This window comes from Anabas testudineus, chromosome 8 (genome assembly GCF_900324465.2).
Source record: "Anabas testudineus chromosome 8, fAnaTes1.2, whole genome shotgun sequence".
NCBI classification, from domain to species: Eukaryota; Metazoa; Chordata; class Actinopteri; order Anabantiformes; family Anabantidae; genus Anabas; species Anabas testudineus.
The window spans coordinates 19,482,886-19,502,515 of NC_046617.1; the positions used below are offsets into that span (position 1 = coordinate 19,482,886).

The following is a 19,630-nucleotide window of genomic DNA, read 5'->3' on the forward strand; positions in this document are numbered from 1 at the left end:
CAATCTGCACAAAAAGTGCATTTAAACAGGCTGATTAACATATGACTAGTACCAGAAAGTCTTTGCACACATATGGAAGCAAATCCCTACACACGTCTACTTTTACCAGTAGAAACAAAACATTCAAAATAATATAACAAAGATCTGCCTCCATATGTGAAGTGAAGGATACAAACAAATATATAAATAATGTTAAATCAATAGTTTGTTCCAGATGATGCCTGAAGCACATTTTGTTCTTCTGCCAGAGTGAACTGGAAAATAAAGTTATAGACCTGTGGATGATATTGATGGGGTTGGAGCAGGACTCTCTCACCGGGGCAGCAGCAGCTGGAGAGGAAGGCCCACAGAGATTCAGTTTTATACCACATGCATCTTATCCAGACCATAATGACTCCGTGGAACATGGACCGACTCTCTGTGGGTCACTGCAGAGGGAGTTTCTTTAGCTCACCTGGGCCACTGCAGACCCAGACAAGCAGGGAAGCTGTAGAGCTACAAGGGATTAAATGACTGACTGTTCAATCCCTTGTAGCTGTTCATCAGGTTACACACACACACACACACACACACACACACACACACACACACACACACACACACATTCAACTTATAAATAAAGTAGGAAACATGTGCAGAGGCGTAATGATGGATCTCATGCACAGGAAGTCTGCCCCCGCTGCTGTTCTCCTGTTGTAATTACTCAACATATAACTAACATCTGTACGTCTTAAATATCCAGAGCTCAAAGGCCACATATTCATTTACTGATCAAACAGCTGATTTCAGAACCTTCACAGGAGAATCAATCCTTCTGATGACTCTTAAACAGCCTTGAAGGCAAACACAAGTATTTCAGTTTTCGGCCCTGGGTAGTTCGCTGCTTTCCTCCCACCCACCACGGTACCACAGGTTGGGCAAGTGTGATCAGCCGCCCCCGCGTCTCGCTTCTGTGTGCTCAAAGAGGTTGTCCAGGTAACGTTGTCTTTCATCACCTGCGAGCACTTGTTCTGGGTCAGGGCAAGGTGCCACCTGTGGTTTTAGCCTTAAAACACAAAGAAAAGCACAATGTGGTGCCAAACAGCTCAACAACATGAGATTGCTGCAGTCAGTTTAGAGTCTTTAGAGTTTGCAGTCTCCCTGCAGAACGCTAAAAGTCACAGATGAAGGTTCTCCTCCTCATCTGATCCTGTCTGAAATCACAAGCAGGCACCAACAAAAGAATTCTACTCGTCAGTAGCCTCAAGTATGCATGGGTTTGACGTAACAGGCAATTTTTCATGCTCCTGGTTCTTATTCTGCTGCTTCTGACACACGAGCCTCTCATCTTGACATTCTCATTTCAATTAAAAGGATAAATGAAGCCGCTACACCACGCCTGACTTAGCGGTTAAGATAATGTACATGCACCACAGCTGGTTTGAAGTCATGCAGAGAGATTAGGGAGAAATTGTCTTTCAGTGCCATCTTCTGCTGTCCCCCTAAATATCAAACCAGGCAATAAATGTGAAAAATTGCCAGTCGCCTTTGTCCTCCAGTTTTCATGCAAATAACACCATCGACAAACCTGACACTTAGCACATAATGTGAAGAGGGTGATGAGAGAGTGTGAGCACAAGAGAGAGATAAGTGGAAGAACTGAGAGGAAGTATTGTTAGAAGAGCCGAAATGCTGAAAGAGGGAAGAGGGGAAGAAGAGAGAGACGGGCGCTTCAACGTCCCCTCTCTCTGGAAATAGTCACTATTATGACAGTAGATTGGTCCTGGAGCCTCACGAACATGTGACTTTAAAGCATGGCTGGTCTGCTTCGGTGAGGGGGCTGGTGAGTGGCTGCTTCAGAACATCATGTACAGACACAGGTCCAAACACATAATCACACACGCACTCATACACACCACCTTCCACATCCACAGCAGGCTGTACAGACAGGCTGCATGAATATTTATTAGAGCACTTTATAATGAGTTCACACATTAGGCCGAGCGTTCTTTCATATTCTCGCATATCGAAGGGTTGCCAGCGATTTCCAGGTGATTTCTCTCTTGTCAGTGTGCAGCACAGCGACCACAGCGCCATGTGTCCTGGTCCCATCCCGAGGGCAGCAGAGGCTCGCCTCCCTGAAACGCTACGGCACAAGTGAAGAATGTTTGTTTGATACTGTCATGTGCTGTTGAAACAATTTCAAATCAAAGCCGTCTCATCGCTAAAGATTAGCAGCGAGGTTGCATTTTTCTGCCAGCTTTCATTTTAACAAAAAAAAAAAAAAAAAAGAAAAACTCCATAAATGTCAGTTCTAAAAATGCATTAGGGAGAGCAAGCCACTGCTAGTGCTGTTCACAACCTTTCAAACCAAATTCATCAACTAGACACACACACACACACACACACACACACACACACACACACACTTACACTATCCACAAGGGCACCAACCGTTCTTGGCAGTAATGCCTCCTGTCCTGTGTGGATTTATTACTGTGAGAGCAGAATATGTTGTGATTGGAACAGAGTGCTGTTCAGTCACATATATTAAACACAGAACTGGAATGATGTGCTGCCTGTTGGTTCACCTGTAAGGACACAGAAGCTGCTTTTGATTGACTGGAGAGCTGATTTTCCGGGTTGTTTATGTGTGTGTGCAGCTTCTGTTTGTTCTCGACCGCTGCATTTGACACACGCAGAGGTTCTACCTTGGGCTTCCTGCTCGTTATGACTGTGTGATTTATAGTTTTCCAAAAAATCTGAAAGAAGGGACATGTCTCATATCCTCTGCTCTGTCAACTCTCCACTCCAACAATATAAGCCATGTTAGCCTTGACGGTCATTAATGGCTATTAATCCATTTATAGTCCATTTGGGTCCATTTAATACCTGTTTTTTCTTGGTTGGGGTGGGAATCTACTTTAAACACTGTTGTTACCTCTAATTGGCTGATGCATCTGGACGGTAACAGAGGCCGAAGCAGTTCTAACCAGACAACAGAGACTGGATTACGAAAAGAAGACTTGTGGTTTCAATGTTGGTTCTCACATGTGTCTCACTGAGGGTTTAGACTTAGATGTAAAAAAGTGAAGTAAAGCCAAAGCAACCGACCAGCTTTTTGGCACGAAGGCGGAATATCCAGAGCTGATCTCAGTTCAGTTCAGCTGCACAGTACTTGTTGAAGGTGAAGATTAATTTGAGTAACTTAATGTTTATCTGACCAAACACTTCTGAGCCCCTAAAAACGTGTGTGTTAAAATACTGGAGCTGTAATGTCCATAAAGTTTTTATGTAGTTTTTAACCAGGGTTTTATTTCAAATGTGCTGAAGCACATAAACAAGCGAGTATCCAATTACTTACACTCTCGACTTTATGTTTTTAGCACGGTGTCTTGCAGTCACTTGTAAGCAATATTTCCCCAAAGCACGTCCAAGTTGGCGCAAACAAGGAAAATGTATTTAGGATGAAGAACTGGCAGCAAAAAGCTGCAATTAACAGCTTTTCAATGAATCTACTGATTGTTTTCTCAGTTAATCGAATAATCGTTTAGTGCATGTGCGTTCAGAAGACCTATTCTATTTAAAGAAAGGTTTAGTAAATGCAGGAAAATGTGTGTGTGTGTGTGTGTGTGGTCCACCCGTGTGTAACTGATATGGCTGCTGTGTGCGCTGGTGTGGCTAATAGAGCAAATGGTGGGTGAGAAGCGAAGGCAGGCTGACGAGGAAATGGGGTCATTTAGTGTCATAACCTTGTTCGTGCAATCTCCAGTTTAACATGCGCCTTTTGTATTTCTCTATGAGACGTGCTTTGACTCACTGTGGGACATTTTAATGGCCTCATCTTTCTGAATGATCATCTGAGTTACACAGTGCGTTGGTTAATATAATCTGTACCCTCAGGGGCGTGTGTGTGTGCGACTGCAGGGTACTGTATGCATGTGTGTGACTGGGAGTTTGGTGGGAGTGTGAGTGTGTCAGAGGTCTCGATGCTGATCTGTGCACGAGAGGAATGTTTAAAAAACGCCCACGTTAAGGACACAGAGCGGAGTGAGCGCTACGGTACAGCAGCATTTACGTGATCAATACTTATTGCAAAATGTGTGTGTGTGTGTGTGTGTGTGTGTGTGTGTGTCCATCAAGTGTGTCTGTACATGTGCACTTGTACTGTAGGCCTATTTTAATTGTTGCCATGGAAACAGAGTCCAGATTCAAAGAGGGCATCTCTATCTCTCTCTTCTGTCCTCTCCTGTCTTCCCTCCTCCATCCCTCTGTCTCTCTTTCTCTGCTCCTTTCTTCTTCTCCTTTCATCTTTCTCACGTCTCTCCTTCGTTTTACACTCTTACGTTTCCTCTCACCCCCCCCCTCCATCTCATTCTGTCTCCTAGTGCCTCTGATCATCCCTCCCTCCCGCCTCTCCATCCTTCCCGGAGAGTGGTGTGCAATTGACTATTAACACAGGGACCTGTAATTAGAGCTGACGAACCTCCAGCAATTAGTTTCCCCTAAAGAAGTTGTTCTGTCATCTCTGCATACATCCCTTTATCCCTCTCTCAATCTCCCTCCTGCTTTATCTTCCTCTCTGTCATTTCCTGTCTTATTAGCTGTCAGCTTATTGTTTTAGTGGTTTTGTTCCTCTTTGTACCGTCCATCCGCCTTGTTAAAAGCAGTCATGTATGAGATATACACACAATGCACCACTCAGAACAAGTTTATGAGCAACTACACCCCCGTCGTCCTGGACATCTCTGCCCACAAACCCGGAGTGAACATCTATTCCCTCCGACTGTACACCTACACCAGCTATATGCAGACGAACTCAGGAGGACACCCGCCCTCTCACTCGCTAGATGTAAACACACACACATACACACACTTTTGCCCCCCACCCTCCCCCTCTTCCCATTAATGAAAAGCTCTGTAAATAAGCACAGAGTAGAGAGAAAGAGATACGGTCAAGTAGAACATGGGAGGGAGGAGGAGGGATGGAGAGATGGACAGCAAATGACTGCGAGTGCTAAACTAGGCCAATAGGAGTTGAGGGAGGAGGGCGGGTATCATATCAAAGCCGTGTGAGTTGCTCCGAGCGCCTCCGGCGTCAATCACTTAATCTATTTCGGCATCAGTCAGTTTGTCGGTGTCTCAGCGTGTCGCTCATCTCGCTCCAGACAGTTTGTCAATCAGTCGGAGCTGGCGTGCACCCGTCTTTTGCTCCATCTGCCCTTTCTCTGGTTTGCATTCCCTGTGTGACTTCCTTCGTTCTTCCCTCTGTTCCTCGCTGTTATCCTCTGCTATCAATACACCGGCATCTCATCTGGAGGGAGAGTTTATGTCATCCATAATATATACAATAATGCTGCTTCAGAGCATTCCACATGAATTATTGATCTGCGTGAGATTATATGTGGGCCATATGCTCTCATACCGTGTATCTATGTGAGTGTTTGTGCACTATTTATGTGCCAATTGTGACCTCTTCTATCGTCCTTCTTTGTGTGTTTAAAGATGTCGTTTTCCACCAGGTTTCACCGTCTTCTTCTGAATTCTCTTCCTTCATTGCCCCGTTTCCGTGGACTGACATTGATATGCACTGATTCATGTAGCCTCTTGGCAATTCACTTTATTCAATCAGTGTTGCCTGGTGCTATGTTAACCTCTGTCTCCTTCTCTCTCCATCTCCTGCCTTCCCTTTTTTCATTTTTCATTTTTTACCTTGCTTTATCAAATTCCTCCCTCGCCCCCTCCCCCCATCTCCCCCTTTTATTTTCAATCTCCATCTCTTTCTGGCCTCCCCCCCGATTTCCTCTCCAGGTATTACTCTCCCACTCCTCCACCATGCCTGTCTGTGGCTGCTGCAGCCCCTTGCCACCTTGCGGCCATGCCGGGGCTTTTTCCTCTGCCTCCTCGGTCACAGAGGAACAAGAGAGGCGAGTCCGACCCTTACATCCACCTCCGCTTCCATCGATCCACTGCCGCACCAGCGCCTCTCTCTGCCTCTCCCTCCTCCTTCTGCTGCTCTGCCTTCTCCACCTGCCCCCGGCCTGCCACTCACGGAGAGAGAAGGGCGGGGCAGGAGGTGGCGGCGGCCACTACATACCCATCCCCCAGCCTCCTCCACACCACATGGCCCTGCCCAACATCCTGCGTGGCCTCAGCATCGCTGTTGTCCTGGTGGGCAACTCCAGCGAGGTGGCATTGGCTGGGGCCCGGGAGAAGGAGGACTTCCTCCACATGGCGCCCAATGTGGAGGTGCTGACCATGAATGAAACAGACCCGAAAAGCATCATCAAGAGCATCTGTGACCTTATGACGGAGCACTGGCTGCAGGGTGTGGTGTTTGGGGATGACACTGACCAGGAGGCCATTGCACAGATCCTGGACTTCATTTCTGCTCAGACCCATATCCCCATCCTCGGAGTCCGTGGGGGCTCATCCATGATCATGGCTGCTAAGGTAGGACACTCAAAGTCTCACAGTGCAGGTCATGTCAAAATGAAAATGACCTCCTTTTACAGCAAACCTTTTTAAAGATTAACTGCTCAAAACAAGACGACTCCTGCTTCACCATCACTATAGTTCTAATTGTCTGGAAGAGACAAACTCTAGACCGAGCAGTCTGAAAATATTAGCAAAATACATTTTTAGATGAAACCTTTATTCACTGTTAATTAAAGGTGTATTATTTTATTTCTACACAGATTAATAAAAGGTGGATGTAAAGACTCTGGGAATATTTATTCAGTTTAAAATACCAGAGGTTTGAGCAGGTGCTCCATGGGCTTGTTTGGGTTTTGTGACAAGTAGCAGGATCTCCTCATGTAACAGAAGGATTCTTAGATTCCTGCTTAGATTCATCAGGAATTTACATTGATGGCAAAAGAAAAGGTACAAAGAAGCAAACTTGAATGAATAACTACAGCATTGGCCTCTTGATATCAACTCTTCCCAGAAGCCCCATTAGGCCGTTTTGACTGGTGTGGCTGCAGCTGAGAGTTTTTTCAACTCCTTTACTGCCATACTGCATCGTTGTGAACTCTGGGTGCAGGCAGAGAGACAGACAGGCAGGGTAAGCTGCGGTGTCTGACTTGAAACACAAACTGCCAACAGAGCTGATGCCAGTGACAGGATCAGCTGGAGAATGCACCAGAACAGAGAGTTAGATCTCTGCCTATTTAGTAGACCTTGCCTAATGGGATAAACCAATCTGCTGCTGCTTTATCTGTGTCCGCGTGGGATCTGGGCTTGGACCCCACTGCACAAAATCAGCTCATTCATTTGATACTTGCACATTTATCCAGCTGCGTTAAATAAAAACCAGTAAAGACTATTTATAGTCATTTCCAACACTTGTTCTATCTATGGAAAACTTGGTTGCCATTCTATTCCAGTCTCATCTCAGGCACATCAACGTCTTCCAGTTTGTCTACTGACCCTCTGGAGTCAACAGGTCGTTGTATCAGCAGAGACATGAGTCGTAGTGACACGGCGAGGCCAGCAGCCACCGCTGAAGCTCTTCTATCTGTTCCCTCTTATTACTGCACTGAAGAGAGAAATGGCCAGAACCTTCCAATCCCATGTTAAACTGTACACTTCATACATTTTTATAAATGCGTACACATTCCCCAGGTTCCTAAAATTCTTTCTGTATTTCCTGTGAATGTGCTTGGAAAGATGGAGTCATGTGGGAGGAAGAGGGTGATAGTGGAGGAATGCATGGGCCTGTGTGTTTGTGTGAGCAGCGGTGGTATTATTCATTAAACACAAGTGGCCTAAGTGCACCAGGCAGCGGGAAAGAGCAGTGTTTTGTGGCAGAGGTTTAAATGGATTTCCCCGGCCACAAGCCAGAGTCTGCATCTCCTGAGAGCTTCCTCCTGGCTGCACCGGGGCCCAGGAGAGTGAGGATGGGGCTGCGCTAAGGCTCAGTCTCCAAACGGATTTGTGTCTGCTTAATGGGCTGAGACAATGGAGTGGCGGAAATACGATAGAGAAGGATCAGAGGAGGGAGGGAGAGGAGAAATTGAGACAGTGAGGATGAGATTGAGTGAAAGAAATTCAACTTTGAGTGCAAACAGGGAAGGGAGGAGGTGTGGGAATTATTTGAGGGGATTTGGTCAGATCAGGTAGAGGTGATGGACAGATGAGGGTAGAGGACGAGGACTGTGTCAACAGCAGGAGAGACAGAGTTTGGCACCGCTCAAGCTGAGAGGAAGGAAAAATGTTTATGGAAGTGAGATGCTGAGAGGAGGAGGCAGAGATAGAAGGAAAAGTTGAGTCATAGAGCTTAAGAAAAATTGGGCTGTGAGTGAGCATCCACAGAAATGGACGGACGAAGACTGGGGAAATTGGGGCTGCACTATGAGGTGTTTATCTTATGGCCTCACAACATGACGCACACGCTCGCACACACCCATCACGTCTGAAGGCCAAATACTGCTATTACAGTTGGCAAGACAACCCCTCCTTTTTCATTACACTTCCGAGGAACGACGATAACGGGGAGCGACACAGGAGGCGGAGAATACAGCGTTTCGATTTTTAGTGTGGGCTGAATAGGAAAAGAATTTGCAGGAACTGTACAAGATAATTCCATAAAATGTACTTTCTGAACTGCTGTAATGCCATGTGAGGACTCATGTTTAATCAGAATAACATTGTTCAGCTCACATCTGCATCTAGAGTGAGAGGTACTTGGTATTTGAGGCGATTAGAAACAAAGCTAAGGGCAGCATCATGTGTGGGAGATGGAGCCCTCCAATCCAGTCCAGTATCGTCACTAAAGATTTAAAAATCTCTCTGAGACTCTTCTGACATCTGTAACAACAACTAAACTGGATTTTTTTTAGAACAATTCCTCTTGGGGATGGAACAAAAGTCGAGAAGTAGCAAAGCCATAAAAAAAGTGGGACTACAGTTACCACAGTGGTTGCTTCTGCACACACAACTTACCAGTGGGAAGTGTCTGTAGTTACTGGTAGTGAAGAGAAAGTAGGAGAAAGTAGGAGAATAGATAGATGAAGGGATGGAAGGACAAAGCCAGACAGCTCTGCTATTAACAAGGAATGAAGAAGGAGGAGGAGGAGGGAGAAAGAGAGAGATGGATGGAGGCAAAGGCCACTCACATCTATATCAATGAATAAGATCAGTGAGGGAGAGCTGGGCGGTAAGTAAGAGGATGAGTGCACTGAGTGCACGGCTGCATGACTAAGAAAGAGAGCAGGAGAGAGACCGGGAGAAGGGAAGGCAGAGTGACAGTGCAGCAGCAGGCGTATCGCCATCTATCCAACGGATCCGACGGTACATGAAGAAGAGAAGCTGCCTCTTTTCTCAGGAAATCGCAGCCTAAATGAAGGAGGAGAAAAGATGGATGGAGTGCAGCTGTAGCCACATCTGTGAAAGACAGGCCATGATAGAGGAGGAGGAGGAAATGGAGAAGAGAGAGGGAAAGCATCCAACAGTTTAAAAGTGTGTGTTTGTGAATTTCATGTTACCTGGCCAACATGGCAGCACTTGCCAGTCTTTTGTCAGTAGTGGTTTCCAGCACCACCCTGCTAGTCGTCCCTCTACAGTGTTTGTTGGGCTGCAGTAATCAGTATGATCTAAAGCTTTGGCTAATGCTCATATTATCAAGACTCTAACATGGAGAACCATTTTCCTCAGCTTGTCTAGAAGGTATGGCTTTGTACTGGTACAAATAGCTGTAGTTGTCTCTGATCACCCCAGGGCCGCTGCACAATATGAATAGTGAGCTAATCTGTGAGTGGAGGCTGCTGCTGCTGTAGATTAGCAGAGAGACGACATCCACTTGTGCGCAGGATTTAAATGTTTGATCATCTGCAATTAATGAAGAAAACAGCCAATCCTGATGACCCGAGGGAAGCTATAACATGACACGAGAACACGTGCAAATGTGCATACGCAGGCAGACACACAGATACAGCACAGGCACGTTCTTCTAAATACAAAGCTACAAAGGCAATTAGTGTTGGGGTATTGAATAGAGAACAGCAGCAGTGCTAAAATGTAGCTGCACAATGAACATCACATACTCACATGTACGGACACAACAACAATAGGGATGCGTGCACACACAGGCGACAACTCTGTTCCCCGCCATCTTTTGTGTAACTGGCAGCCTTCTCCAGGAACAAAACAGCAGGATGCGATCAATTAACATTTGCCCAAATAATTCAGGCTTTTCATCGTTTCAAATGTGGTCGTTTGCCTGTGGGTGTCCGAGTCTTTTGTAAGGAAAAGGAAAAAAAAGAACGATTTTGTGTGTGTGTGTGTGTGTGTGTGTGTGTGTGTGTGTGTGTGTCTGCTAATAGCGTACTGTAGGATTGGTGTTGAACTGTGTCCAGGGATAATTGTTGTGGAGGAAGTGTGTGTGTGTGTGTGTGCGAAGTGAGGCAGTTGAACCGCTTAATCACAGCATAGGGGTGTTTTCAGAGGAGTAATTAATGTCCATACCTCATTTTCCAAAGATGGAACATGTTCCCCTTCTAATCTACATTTATGTGTTCATCCCACAGTTGGAGGGAAATTTTTTAGTCACAAAGAAATCGCCTGTTTGATCACCGTGTCCTCGCGGGGTTTCAGCCCAGTGTGCGGAACATAAATGTGCTTGCATTTATATTCTCAATTAATGTCCTACAACTGCACCTATTGTTGTAGCAATCACTGAGGTCCTGTACTCTATTAATGTAATGTGCTGTTCGGCTTGGCAGCGCCCCATCCTTGCTAGAACAGAGACGCAATTAAGAGCATTTGTAAATGATAAGAGAATTAAAAGTGAGTGTTCCTTTGCCTGACGTCTGTGTTTCTCTTTGTCTGTTTGCATTTCTGTGTGTGTGTCTCTCTGTTCCTGTCTCTTTCACATCTCTTTCCCCTAGTTGTTTAGTTCATTCATGGATTTTGTTGTGTCCAGTAAAGCACAGTAAACGCCATGTAAGAGCTTTCTGATCCATCCTTTCATCCTGGATATGTTCGCTTTCCCTTTTTTTCACTGCTCCCTTTGTCCACTTTTATTCCCTTGTGCCTTTGTTAGCAGTTTTTGGTGTTTGTGTGTCTCTAGCTGCCTCTCGTGTTTGTTGTTCAGTTGCAAAATGTCTTAATCTGGAACCTTTTAGAACCGTTCATTAAACACATTATACAAACACCTAAAAATAAATTTAAACTTGAAATTATTGTTATGCATCATCTTCTTAAAACAAAGGATTGTGCAGAAGCTCGTGTTTACTGTGGGTGATATAGACCTAGAAGTGTCACGGCCACTTTAGCGTTTGCTGATCAGGAGCAGTTTCACCGCTGCTGCAGTTCGTTCGTTTGTTTGTTCGTGTGACACTTTGCATTAAGGCGATAATTACCTGATGTCCATGTGTTCGTCTTTCACGTTTTTATTTTGTGTGTATTTGTTGATGAAAAATCCGTGTCAGACACTTTTTATTTAGTTTTCGCTGTGAAAAAATTCGTTCTGAAAAATAGGTCATCAGTGAAGATTTTTTGTCATAGTTCTTGTCGGTGAAGTTAACATTGCTACGAACTGGGTTTCCTGGTGCAGCATGGCTTGGGGGAAATGTCCCACTACTAGTCTCTTCTTACCTTCTCATTGTCCTGGTTTAGAAAATGTGACAACCCACTGTGTGTGTTCCCCTTTTCTGGAGAGAGAAAGATCGAGAGAGACGGAGGGAGAGAGGAGGGTAGGAAGGGGAGAAATATTGAAAGTCCTAAATTTATGTGTCCTATTTTCCAACCCCGTTGGTCTCAATTTACTCCGGCCATTTAGAATGTGGCCATTTTTAAACTCACCCCATAACTTTTTTCTATACCTCACCCTCCCTGAACTGCCTCACTTCACTGCCTCTTTCCATCTCAAATGACGTCTCTGTCCTTTCTGTGCTCTGTAGCTTTACATCGAACATGGACCAGATTAACTTGGGCAGATACAGTGGTGATGTGTATTGAAGGGAGACTAGAGAAATAATTAGGAATGATAATAAACAGGCTTTTACAGAATCACTGTCATCACAAAAGCAAAACAAAATGTGATGTTTTCAGTGTGCTGCTTGATGAACAGAAAATGCTCCTGGCTTTTCCGTCTCCACCTGTTTGCTTTAATTTATCTTCCCCTGCGTCTTCACCAGTGAGGCTGTTTGGTAAAGGTCTGGTTCATCTTGTGGCAGCTTGCAGGAAGCAGACAGACGGATTCATACCAGATGTGCAGTGGTTAATTCATTGTCTTCACCCATTGACTCGTCTCACTTCCATCCCGCTCTACAGCGATCCAGGTGTCTTGCTGTTAAGTCAACCTGACATATTTACACCAAACTCTAACAAAGCTGTCAAAATGCTGCCTCCGTGTCCTTTTTACACAGTTACCAGGTTCCAGTATTAGAGCTGTGACATTTAGCGTGACGTCCAGCGTGACGTCCTACACGCATGTAGGAAAGACAGGCTGCACTGTCAGCACCGACGATGGTGGATGAGCAGAGGTGACCTTTTGAACGTCTTGCACATTTCAGTCCAGCATGATTCGGACTCTGAAGTCAACTGAAGTTGCTGTACAACACGTTCACGATTACAGTGATGGATTCTTGTGAACAGTGTTCAGGTGATGGACGATGAACAGGAACACGTTGAGGTGACTGATCAGGGTCGGACTGAGGTTCGGCTTTTTCAGCTGCCTTCATCCAAACTCTTGCATGTTGCATGTTCAAGAGTCCTCCAACAAACGTTGATCATCCAAATCCCAGTGTAACATCATTTGCGCACAGTCCTCCAAAGCCCCATTTACATAGACATTGTGCTTTTATGCCTGTGCTGCCACAAATGAAGGTCAACAGCCCCCTCCCTCTGCCGGTGTTGGAGCTTTTTATACAGGAGGGTGTGGTAGAAGTCTTGTGCTCAGCCTCTTGTGTCTCTCCATGCTCAGACATGAGTAGAAGATGGTAGAATAGAGGATTTGATGGACCCCACCCTTACATCCTCACCTCTTTTCTCACTCTCACCCCACCCCTCTGTTTTTCCTCCTGCGTGGCCTCTTTTCCTTCATTCTCACTCTTCGTCCCTCTGGTACAGGACCAACCACACCTTCCCCTCCATCCCACCCCTCCACTCCAGACTCCGTAGTCCCTCTGGACATGCCCGTATGTGCCACCTCCTCATACTTCACTGCTTCTCCCCTCCCTCCATCTCTCCTCTCCTCCTCTGCTCCTCTTTTCCCTCTGGATACAAACAGTCTAGTTGTTTCTTTTGCCACTTTTCTTTTCCCTTCACCACCACTATGATCTACAGTAAAGTCCTCCCACCTTTCCTCCCCATCCCCAACACCCTCCCCTCTTATTCCCTTGTGGATCTCAGACCAGGCCTTTGCTGGGACCCTTATTAGCCTTATCTCCACCTGCCTCCAGCTTGATTCAGAAGTGGAGAGGGAATGATGGACTTCTATCACAGGCTGAGATGAGTCAGTGCTTTTCTATAAAGCATACACACAGAGGATGGAGGAGAGGAGAGTACAAACTCAGGACTCTAGTTAACTGTCACCCCTCTATCCTCACCACAAATGGCTCAGACATGCTGCTCCACCCTGTCTAATCTGGACACTAACCTTTAACACAACCACTTCCCCTCCAACTGTTTTCGTCTGTCCAGTTATGAACCTCCATCTCTCTCTGACCGTTGGTGTGAACGTCCTGTAAACAGTCACAGATTCAGCCCATGCAACACCCACTGTGTTCCTGTCAGAATATAATAAAGTGAGAGTTCACTTTGTCTCCACTGGAAGTCAGTCTAGATCACAGTGCCATTCGAAGGTGGGATGAGTTGTATTTGGACGTGTGTAAATCAGTCCTGGATTCACAACATTATAAATGAAACCAGTGCTGAAAAGCTCGGATGCTTCATAGTTTGTGCTACAGAATCAGATTTTGAGTTTGATAGCACAAAACTCAAAGAGGGGCTGTTCTTCCAGTGCAATAACATGTTTATATAATGAGTGTGGATTAATCATACTTCATTTGATGAAGGTAATTCACCAGGTTATCACAATAATTAAACAAGATATTGATTTTAAAACCTACATTACGTAGCACATTTAAATGCCAAAAAAATCAACTCAGATAAAAACATTTAATTAAATTCGTACATTTAAAACAATTTCACCCAAAACTGGAACATTATTACATTATTACATGATTTATATAGAGATGTGATGGCAGAGCTGCTGTGAATGAGTAAAATCAACTAACTGGACGATGCATTGTTCACAAATCAGATAAAACTTTACTAACTTGAAACTAACTTGAAAGTCAAACATTGTTGTTAGATTTAAGAATTTAAACAGCAGGTTTTAAAAGTTCAGATTATGTCTTCTATTATCTTATTACTAGTTTAATGAAAACCATTGTCACAGTATAGAAGCTGGAACAAGAACATGCTTGAAAAAATGATAAATGATTAGTTGATTATTAAGATACATTTTCTGCACATCGACTAACTGATTAATGGATTTCCGCTCTAACATATGATCATATCATCAAGATCGGACTCGTTTAAAAATACTGAATTAACACCCGGCTCTGAAAACTGGATCAAGTGCTGTAACAGTTTCCTGTGTTTCTTTTTAAGACCTTTTGCTGTCTTCATGTTTGCCCTTGTTTTGTCCGTGCTCCGCCTCACCCATGGCCTCGTGTGTTACAGTCTCTGTATCGATGGAAGAAAAGAGCGAAGGCAGCGAGGGGAGAGGAAATTAGAATAACAGAAGGGAGGGAAGGAAAGGAAATAGAAGGCAAAGACGTAAAGGAGACAGCGTGAAGAGAGAAGGAGGCCGAGATGCGGAAGAGGAAGAAGAAAGACGTGAGCGAACACCACAATGTGCTCGCTCAATTGCTCAGCAGTGCTGTGCCAGGCTGGCCCTCATCAGAGCCACATGCTGTGACACACAAAGCCGCCTACACTGGCAGACACACACAATAGCCTATACATCAGTTCAATATGTTCATATGTGTTCCTGCTGACCTACAGTATAAACATTATTCAGACCTAGACACTCTGTGCTGACTGTGGACACACACAGGCTTACATAAGCCCTGTTTACCTTTCCTACAGTACAGCACAACATCCAAACACATACTGTAGAAAAATAAGACTGAAACACACTGTGCTGTATGTTCTTCAGGCCACAATCCAATCTCCTTAGGTGTCAGAGTTTCCATCTGAGCTGACCCTTGTTACTGCACAACCTCTCCCAGGTGGGAACGCCACACACACAGAACCCGTATCCGTGCAGTAAAGTAGTAGTTACAGATAGAAGTTTATAAGATTCTTATAATGAAGCCACAGGAGCAAACTCGTGTTCCCTGTAGTCCTTTTTCTGTTTTGTTTTCTGTTTTCGAGTCACAAGTGAATTATGTTGAATGGTATAATTTGTCTATAGGTGCTCTGTAATTATGAACAAACGCTTCTGTTTTTATCTTACTGTTGTTCATAGATAGACTCGCCTGAAACAAATCCCAGGAATATTATATTTGCTTTCTTCTGAGAACCCCGTTTCTTGTGTTCATAGACATTTCACTACATTTCTTTTTTTATCTCGAATGCTCAGCGCTCTCCTCCACCCCTCTCTCTTTCTCATGTCATGTGAGGTGCAGCGAGCTCCTGTGATGAATGTAAATGTTCCCCCTCCCTCCTCTTGTTCTCCTAAATTACAGAAAACACCACCTCCTCTTTAGTCTTCACTCCCTCTGTCTGCCTGCGTTTACCCACAGGCCTGCAGTGCATCCTCGCACGTCGACCTACACGCCTTCAGCATCCACACAAACACGTTTAGAGATACAGTACACAGACGTGTGAGTCAGATCTGACAAGTAATACTGTGAGATGAAGAATAAACCTCCAGCGTTATTGTGTTGGATACTTTGAGTACAGCATGAAAACCTAGACTGCCAAAACAGTGTGAATACACTTGGCTCATTATCCTCATCCTTGCATTGATCACCATGTGTTTGAATTTAAACTGTGTCGCTTTCCGTGGACGTTTAAGCAGAAACAGAAATGACTCATTGTTGTGTGATGGATCCAGGATGTAGTGAAAAGTATTTTAACACTGTGGATGCAGATGTCTGAGCAACTGGACATGTTAGAGTGATACAGAGGAGGAGGACGAGTGGAGGACCTGTCACAACTGATGAGAAGCTTAGAGTTTCAGTCCAGCAAGGACCTGGTTCAGCATCCATCAGCTTCATGTGCATCTTGATCCTTCCATAGTCTGAATCAAATATATACAACCATCATATCATCGCTGAAACAAATCTAATGGTGGCCTAAGACCTTTGCACAGTACTGTACATTCAACCGGTTCACTGCTCACATTCATACATGCTGGACAGTCGTTAAGAGGTTAAATAGCTGAGACTCTCAACCTGTCACAAAAGGTGATGCATCTTCAAGAACCTTAGGTCCAGTTGGCAGTTAAAATAGACAAATGAGTCCCATGGATGGGTTATTTTTAAATAAGGAAGTCCTGCAGATCCTATACGAACAGAACACCACAGTTTGTCATCCTGGACTGTTTTAGCTGCAAAACCTGCACAGACAATGGAGCTCATGACACACACTGACATATACATGCATGAGTTGACAACTTCCAGCTATTTATTCAGTGTAGTAACAGCAAAGTGAAATACATGATGTTCTCTGCAGTGGGCAGCACACAGCCCAGCTTTTAGGGATTTGACAGTAGGCAGTACGTGGTTGTCTGGTTATCTTATGCTGATACTGAATGAACTTTGAGTGTCGATCACTGATTGAACTGAGCCCTGCATGCCGATATGGAAGAGTCACACAATTAATCAAAATGCTAGCAGCAGGTTATATCTAAAATTCACTATTTAACACACATTGCATATGTTAAATGGGTCATGTCTCTGGATATTTCTTGGATAAGTCCAGCAACAGCTGTTCTACCTGTTTCCAGTCTTCATGCTAAACTCGTTTAGCCAAGATCTCCGTCATCATCTTGCAACTGGTCACTTTATTATGTGGGATCCCATTATCTTTATCACCATTAACATATTCAGTTTATCAGTCATCATCGTCAATAAAACATCTTCCTCAGGGCATTTACATATTTGCATTAGTTCCTTTTTTAGTTCTATCACATCAGGCCTGTGTCAGACACTTGTTTGGTATACTGGAGCTTTGGTCGCTCTGCTCCCTGTCAAAGACTGATTTGCATTAGCAAAGTCAAACAGGCTTAATAGACTTTTATTGGCATGAGGCACCCAGGCGCAGAGGGGGGGCTTTTAAACAATGTAATATGCTAATAAACAGAACACAATGTTCCACAACAACAAGAAACAAACTCATGCATGCAAACACACAATCTATAAGCCTGCATCAACAGATCCATTTGCCTTTATTGACAGTATTTTTACATATTAAACGTAATTCTAAAAGTACCTTAATGGCAAAGAGGAAGCATTATGGAAATACTGGTCTAACATGCAACTCTAAAATCCATGACATTGGAATATTTGTGTTGTGCATCTAAGCACTGAGACACAGACGAGACTGTCGCTGCAGACTCTGTGTATAGCTCCTCCAACTTATGCCAAGTTTTTGTTGTTAGATAAGAATGTGGAAGTAACAGACCAGCCCTGTGTTGTATTCTCACCTTGTTCTGGAGAAGGGCCAGCTGATAGTAACACCTACCTACAGCGTGCTGTGCATCACTTTCGATCAAGTACATTCTGCAACAAACTGTAGCTGAACCTTTATCTCAGTAAACGATGCCAGCAGCACAGATAAACACCTCCCCTAAAAGAGAGAACAGAATTTGTACCTGCTTGTACGATAAGATCTATGTGATGATTTGTGACCACACAAAACAAAATGCTGAATATGCGGTGTATCAAGGAATTAAAAAAAAAACACCCAGAAAGATATACAGAGAATAGATTAAGAGTCACATTCTGACTTTGAATCGTTTCAGCCGTCCTTGGGTCGCTGCAGCCGAGCTGTAGGCACTGAGTGTAGGTGAATGTATATGAATGTTTGGGGTAGAGACAATACAAACTGTCTGATTCCATCGTGTGTTCATGAAACCATTCTCGTGTGAGGATATTATCATCTTGAAATATGGCAACATCATGGGAAAAAAAAACACATTTACCCAGACATATCACTGTATACACTGGGTGTTATGCGACCATGAAGAGCAATTGTTGGGCCTAATGACTCCCTCAACATGGTTTCCTGAACATAATAGCTCCACCATGAAGGGCCACAGTTGGTAGTAAACCCTTAACTTTGTTTTCAGGAGTACAAATGCAGTATCCAACTGTACTCCAGGAGCTACACCCATATTGGAAAATCATGCATCTTGCAAGTGACCTCCAGTGTTCAGCTTTAATGGCCACAGACATGTGGTGGTCTCCTATTATCCACCAGTTACCCTTCCTTTCAGTGAATATCTTGGGGTCAGACTTTGCATGAAGTTTCTCACCAGCGTGTTTTCAGCGCTCAGCCTGTAATTTTGGAAAGTTATGTAAATCACATCGCTTGTATTTTAAAATGTTGACTGTCAGATGTCTTTTTGAGCTTGCACAGCTAATTAGAACAGCCCTTCAGTGTGATGTGATTGCCCTGTGTAGGTGCCTCATTGTTTCTGATTTTGTGTCTTCAAAGTTTTGTTCCTCATGTGGAGTTTCTGCTTTGTCCTGTACACCCCCTTCATATCGCCTTTTATTTTAAATGCTAATGAACATCGCTGCCTCAATCGCATTTGAAAACCACAATTATATGAGTACACACTCTGTGTTGTTTGGATTATTTAGACTCTAAAAAGCAGAGAGTTGCACAGAGAAGAGAAAGTTGTGGGAGCTTTTGATCCAAGGTCGGTAGGGGGACACACAAGGCTTCAGGGGTGGCCGACTTAACCACTCAGCTATCTCTGGGCACAAGCATTGCTCTTCTCTGTTTCACCCTGCAGGAGCTTCTGTTATCAAGAAGACTATCCACCCGTGTCTGTTTTAGAGCTACTCTATTTTCAAAAGAAGTTCTCTCGCATGTTTCTTGCTGACTTCTGTGACAGTAGCAACAGAATTGTTTGTGCTGATAATGGATAAGGTCACGAAACATGCAGTTCTCACAGAGACACTTTAAAAATCCTGCTGCACACACTCCAGTGCATATTGACTTACAACCTGCCTTTGTATATGTATATTTTGAGTGTTGTACCTGACCCATATGGATGTGAACAGCTTTGCAGCTCTGCAGCGCTACAGTATATGGGCATAACAGTCTGTTCCTGCATGGTAGAAAAACATCTCTGGTGTCCCAGAGCAGTGCCGAGGGTTGGGAACGTGCTGGTATCAACATCATGATTCTCCGGATCACACACCTGATAACATTACAGCCTCTGCAGATGACCTTATAGTACCTGCACACAGCACGTGCAGCTTCAACCACTTTTCTCACAAGGTTGGGGGGTGATGATTAAATGTAAATATAAGAGCGGAGCATTATTTATAGTGCAAGGATTTCATTTGAAAATGCTCAGTCGTAACCCTGGATGTGTTTTAGTTTGATGCCATTACATAAAAGCGCTCCCCAGTTTTTGTTTTTTCTCCGTCTCATTTTTGGAATGAAACCACTT

At 44.2% G+C, this 19,630-nt stretch overlaps 1 protein-coding gene across 2 annotated transcripts in view; it reads left to right on the top strand.

Annotated features, from left to right (window-relative positions):
* The window catches only part of LOC113152389 (glutamate receptor ionotropic, NMDA 2B), a 105,805-nt gene that overhangs the window by 23,749 nt on the left and 62,426 nt on the right, over positions 1-19,630 (top strand). For both annotated transcript variants that reach the window (XM_026345617.1, XM_026345625.2), the window contains exon 4: positions 5,791-6,432. In XM_026345617.1, the coding sequence (XP_026201402.1) occupies positions 5,791-6,432 (642 nt within the window). The remainder of the gene's footprint in view (positions 1-5,790; positions 6,433-19,630) is intronic.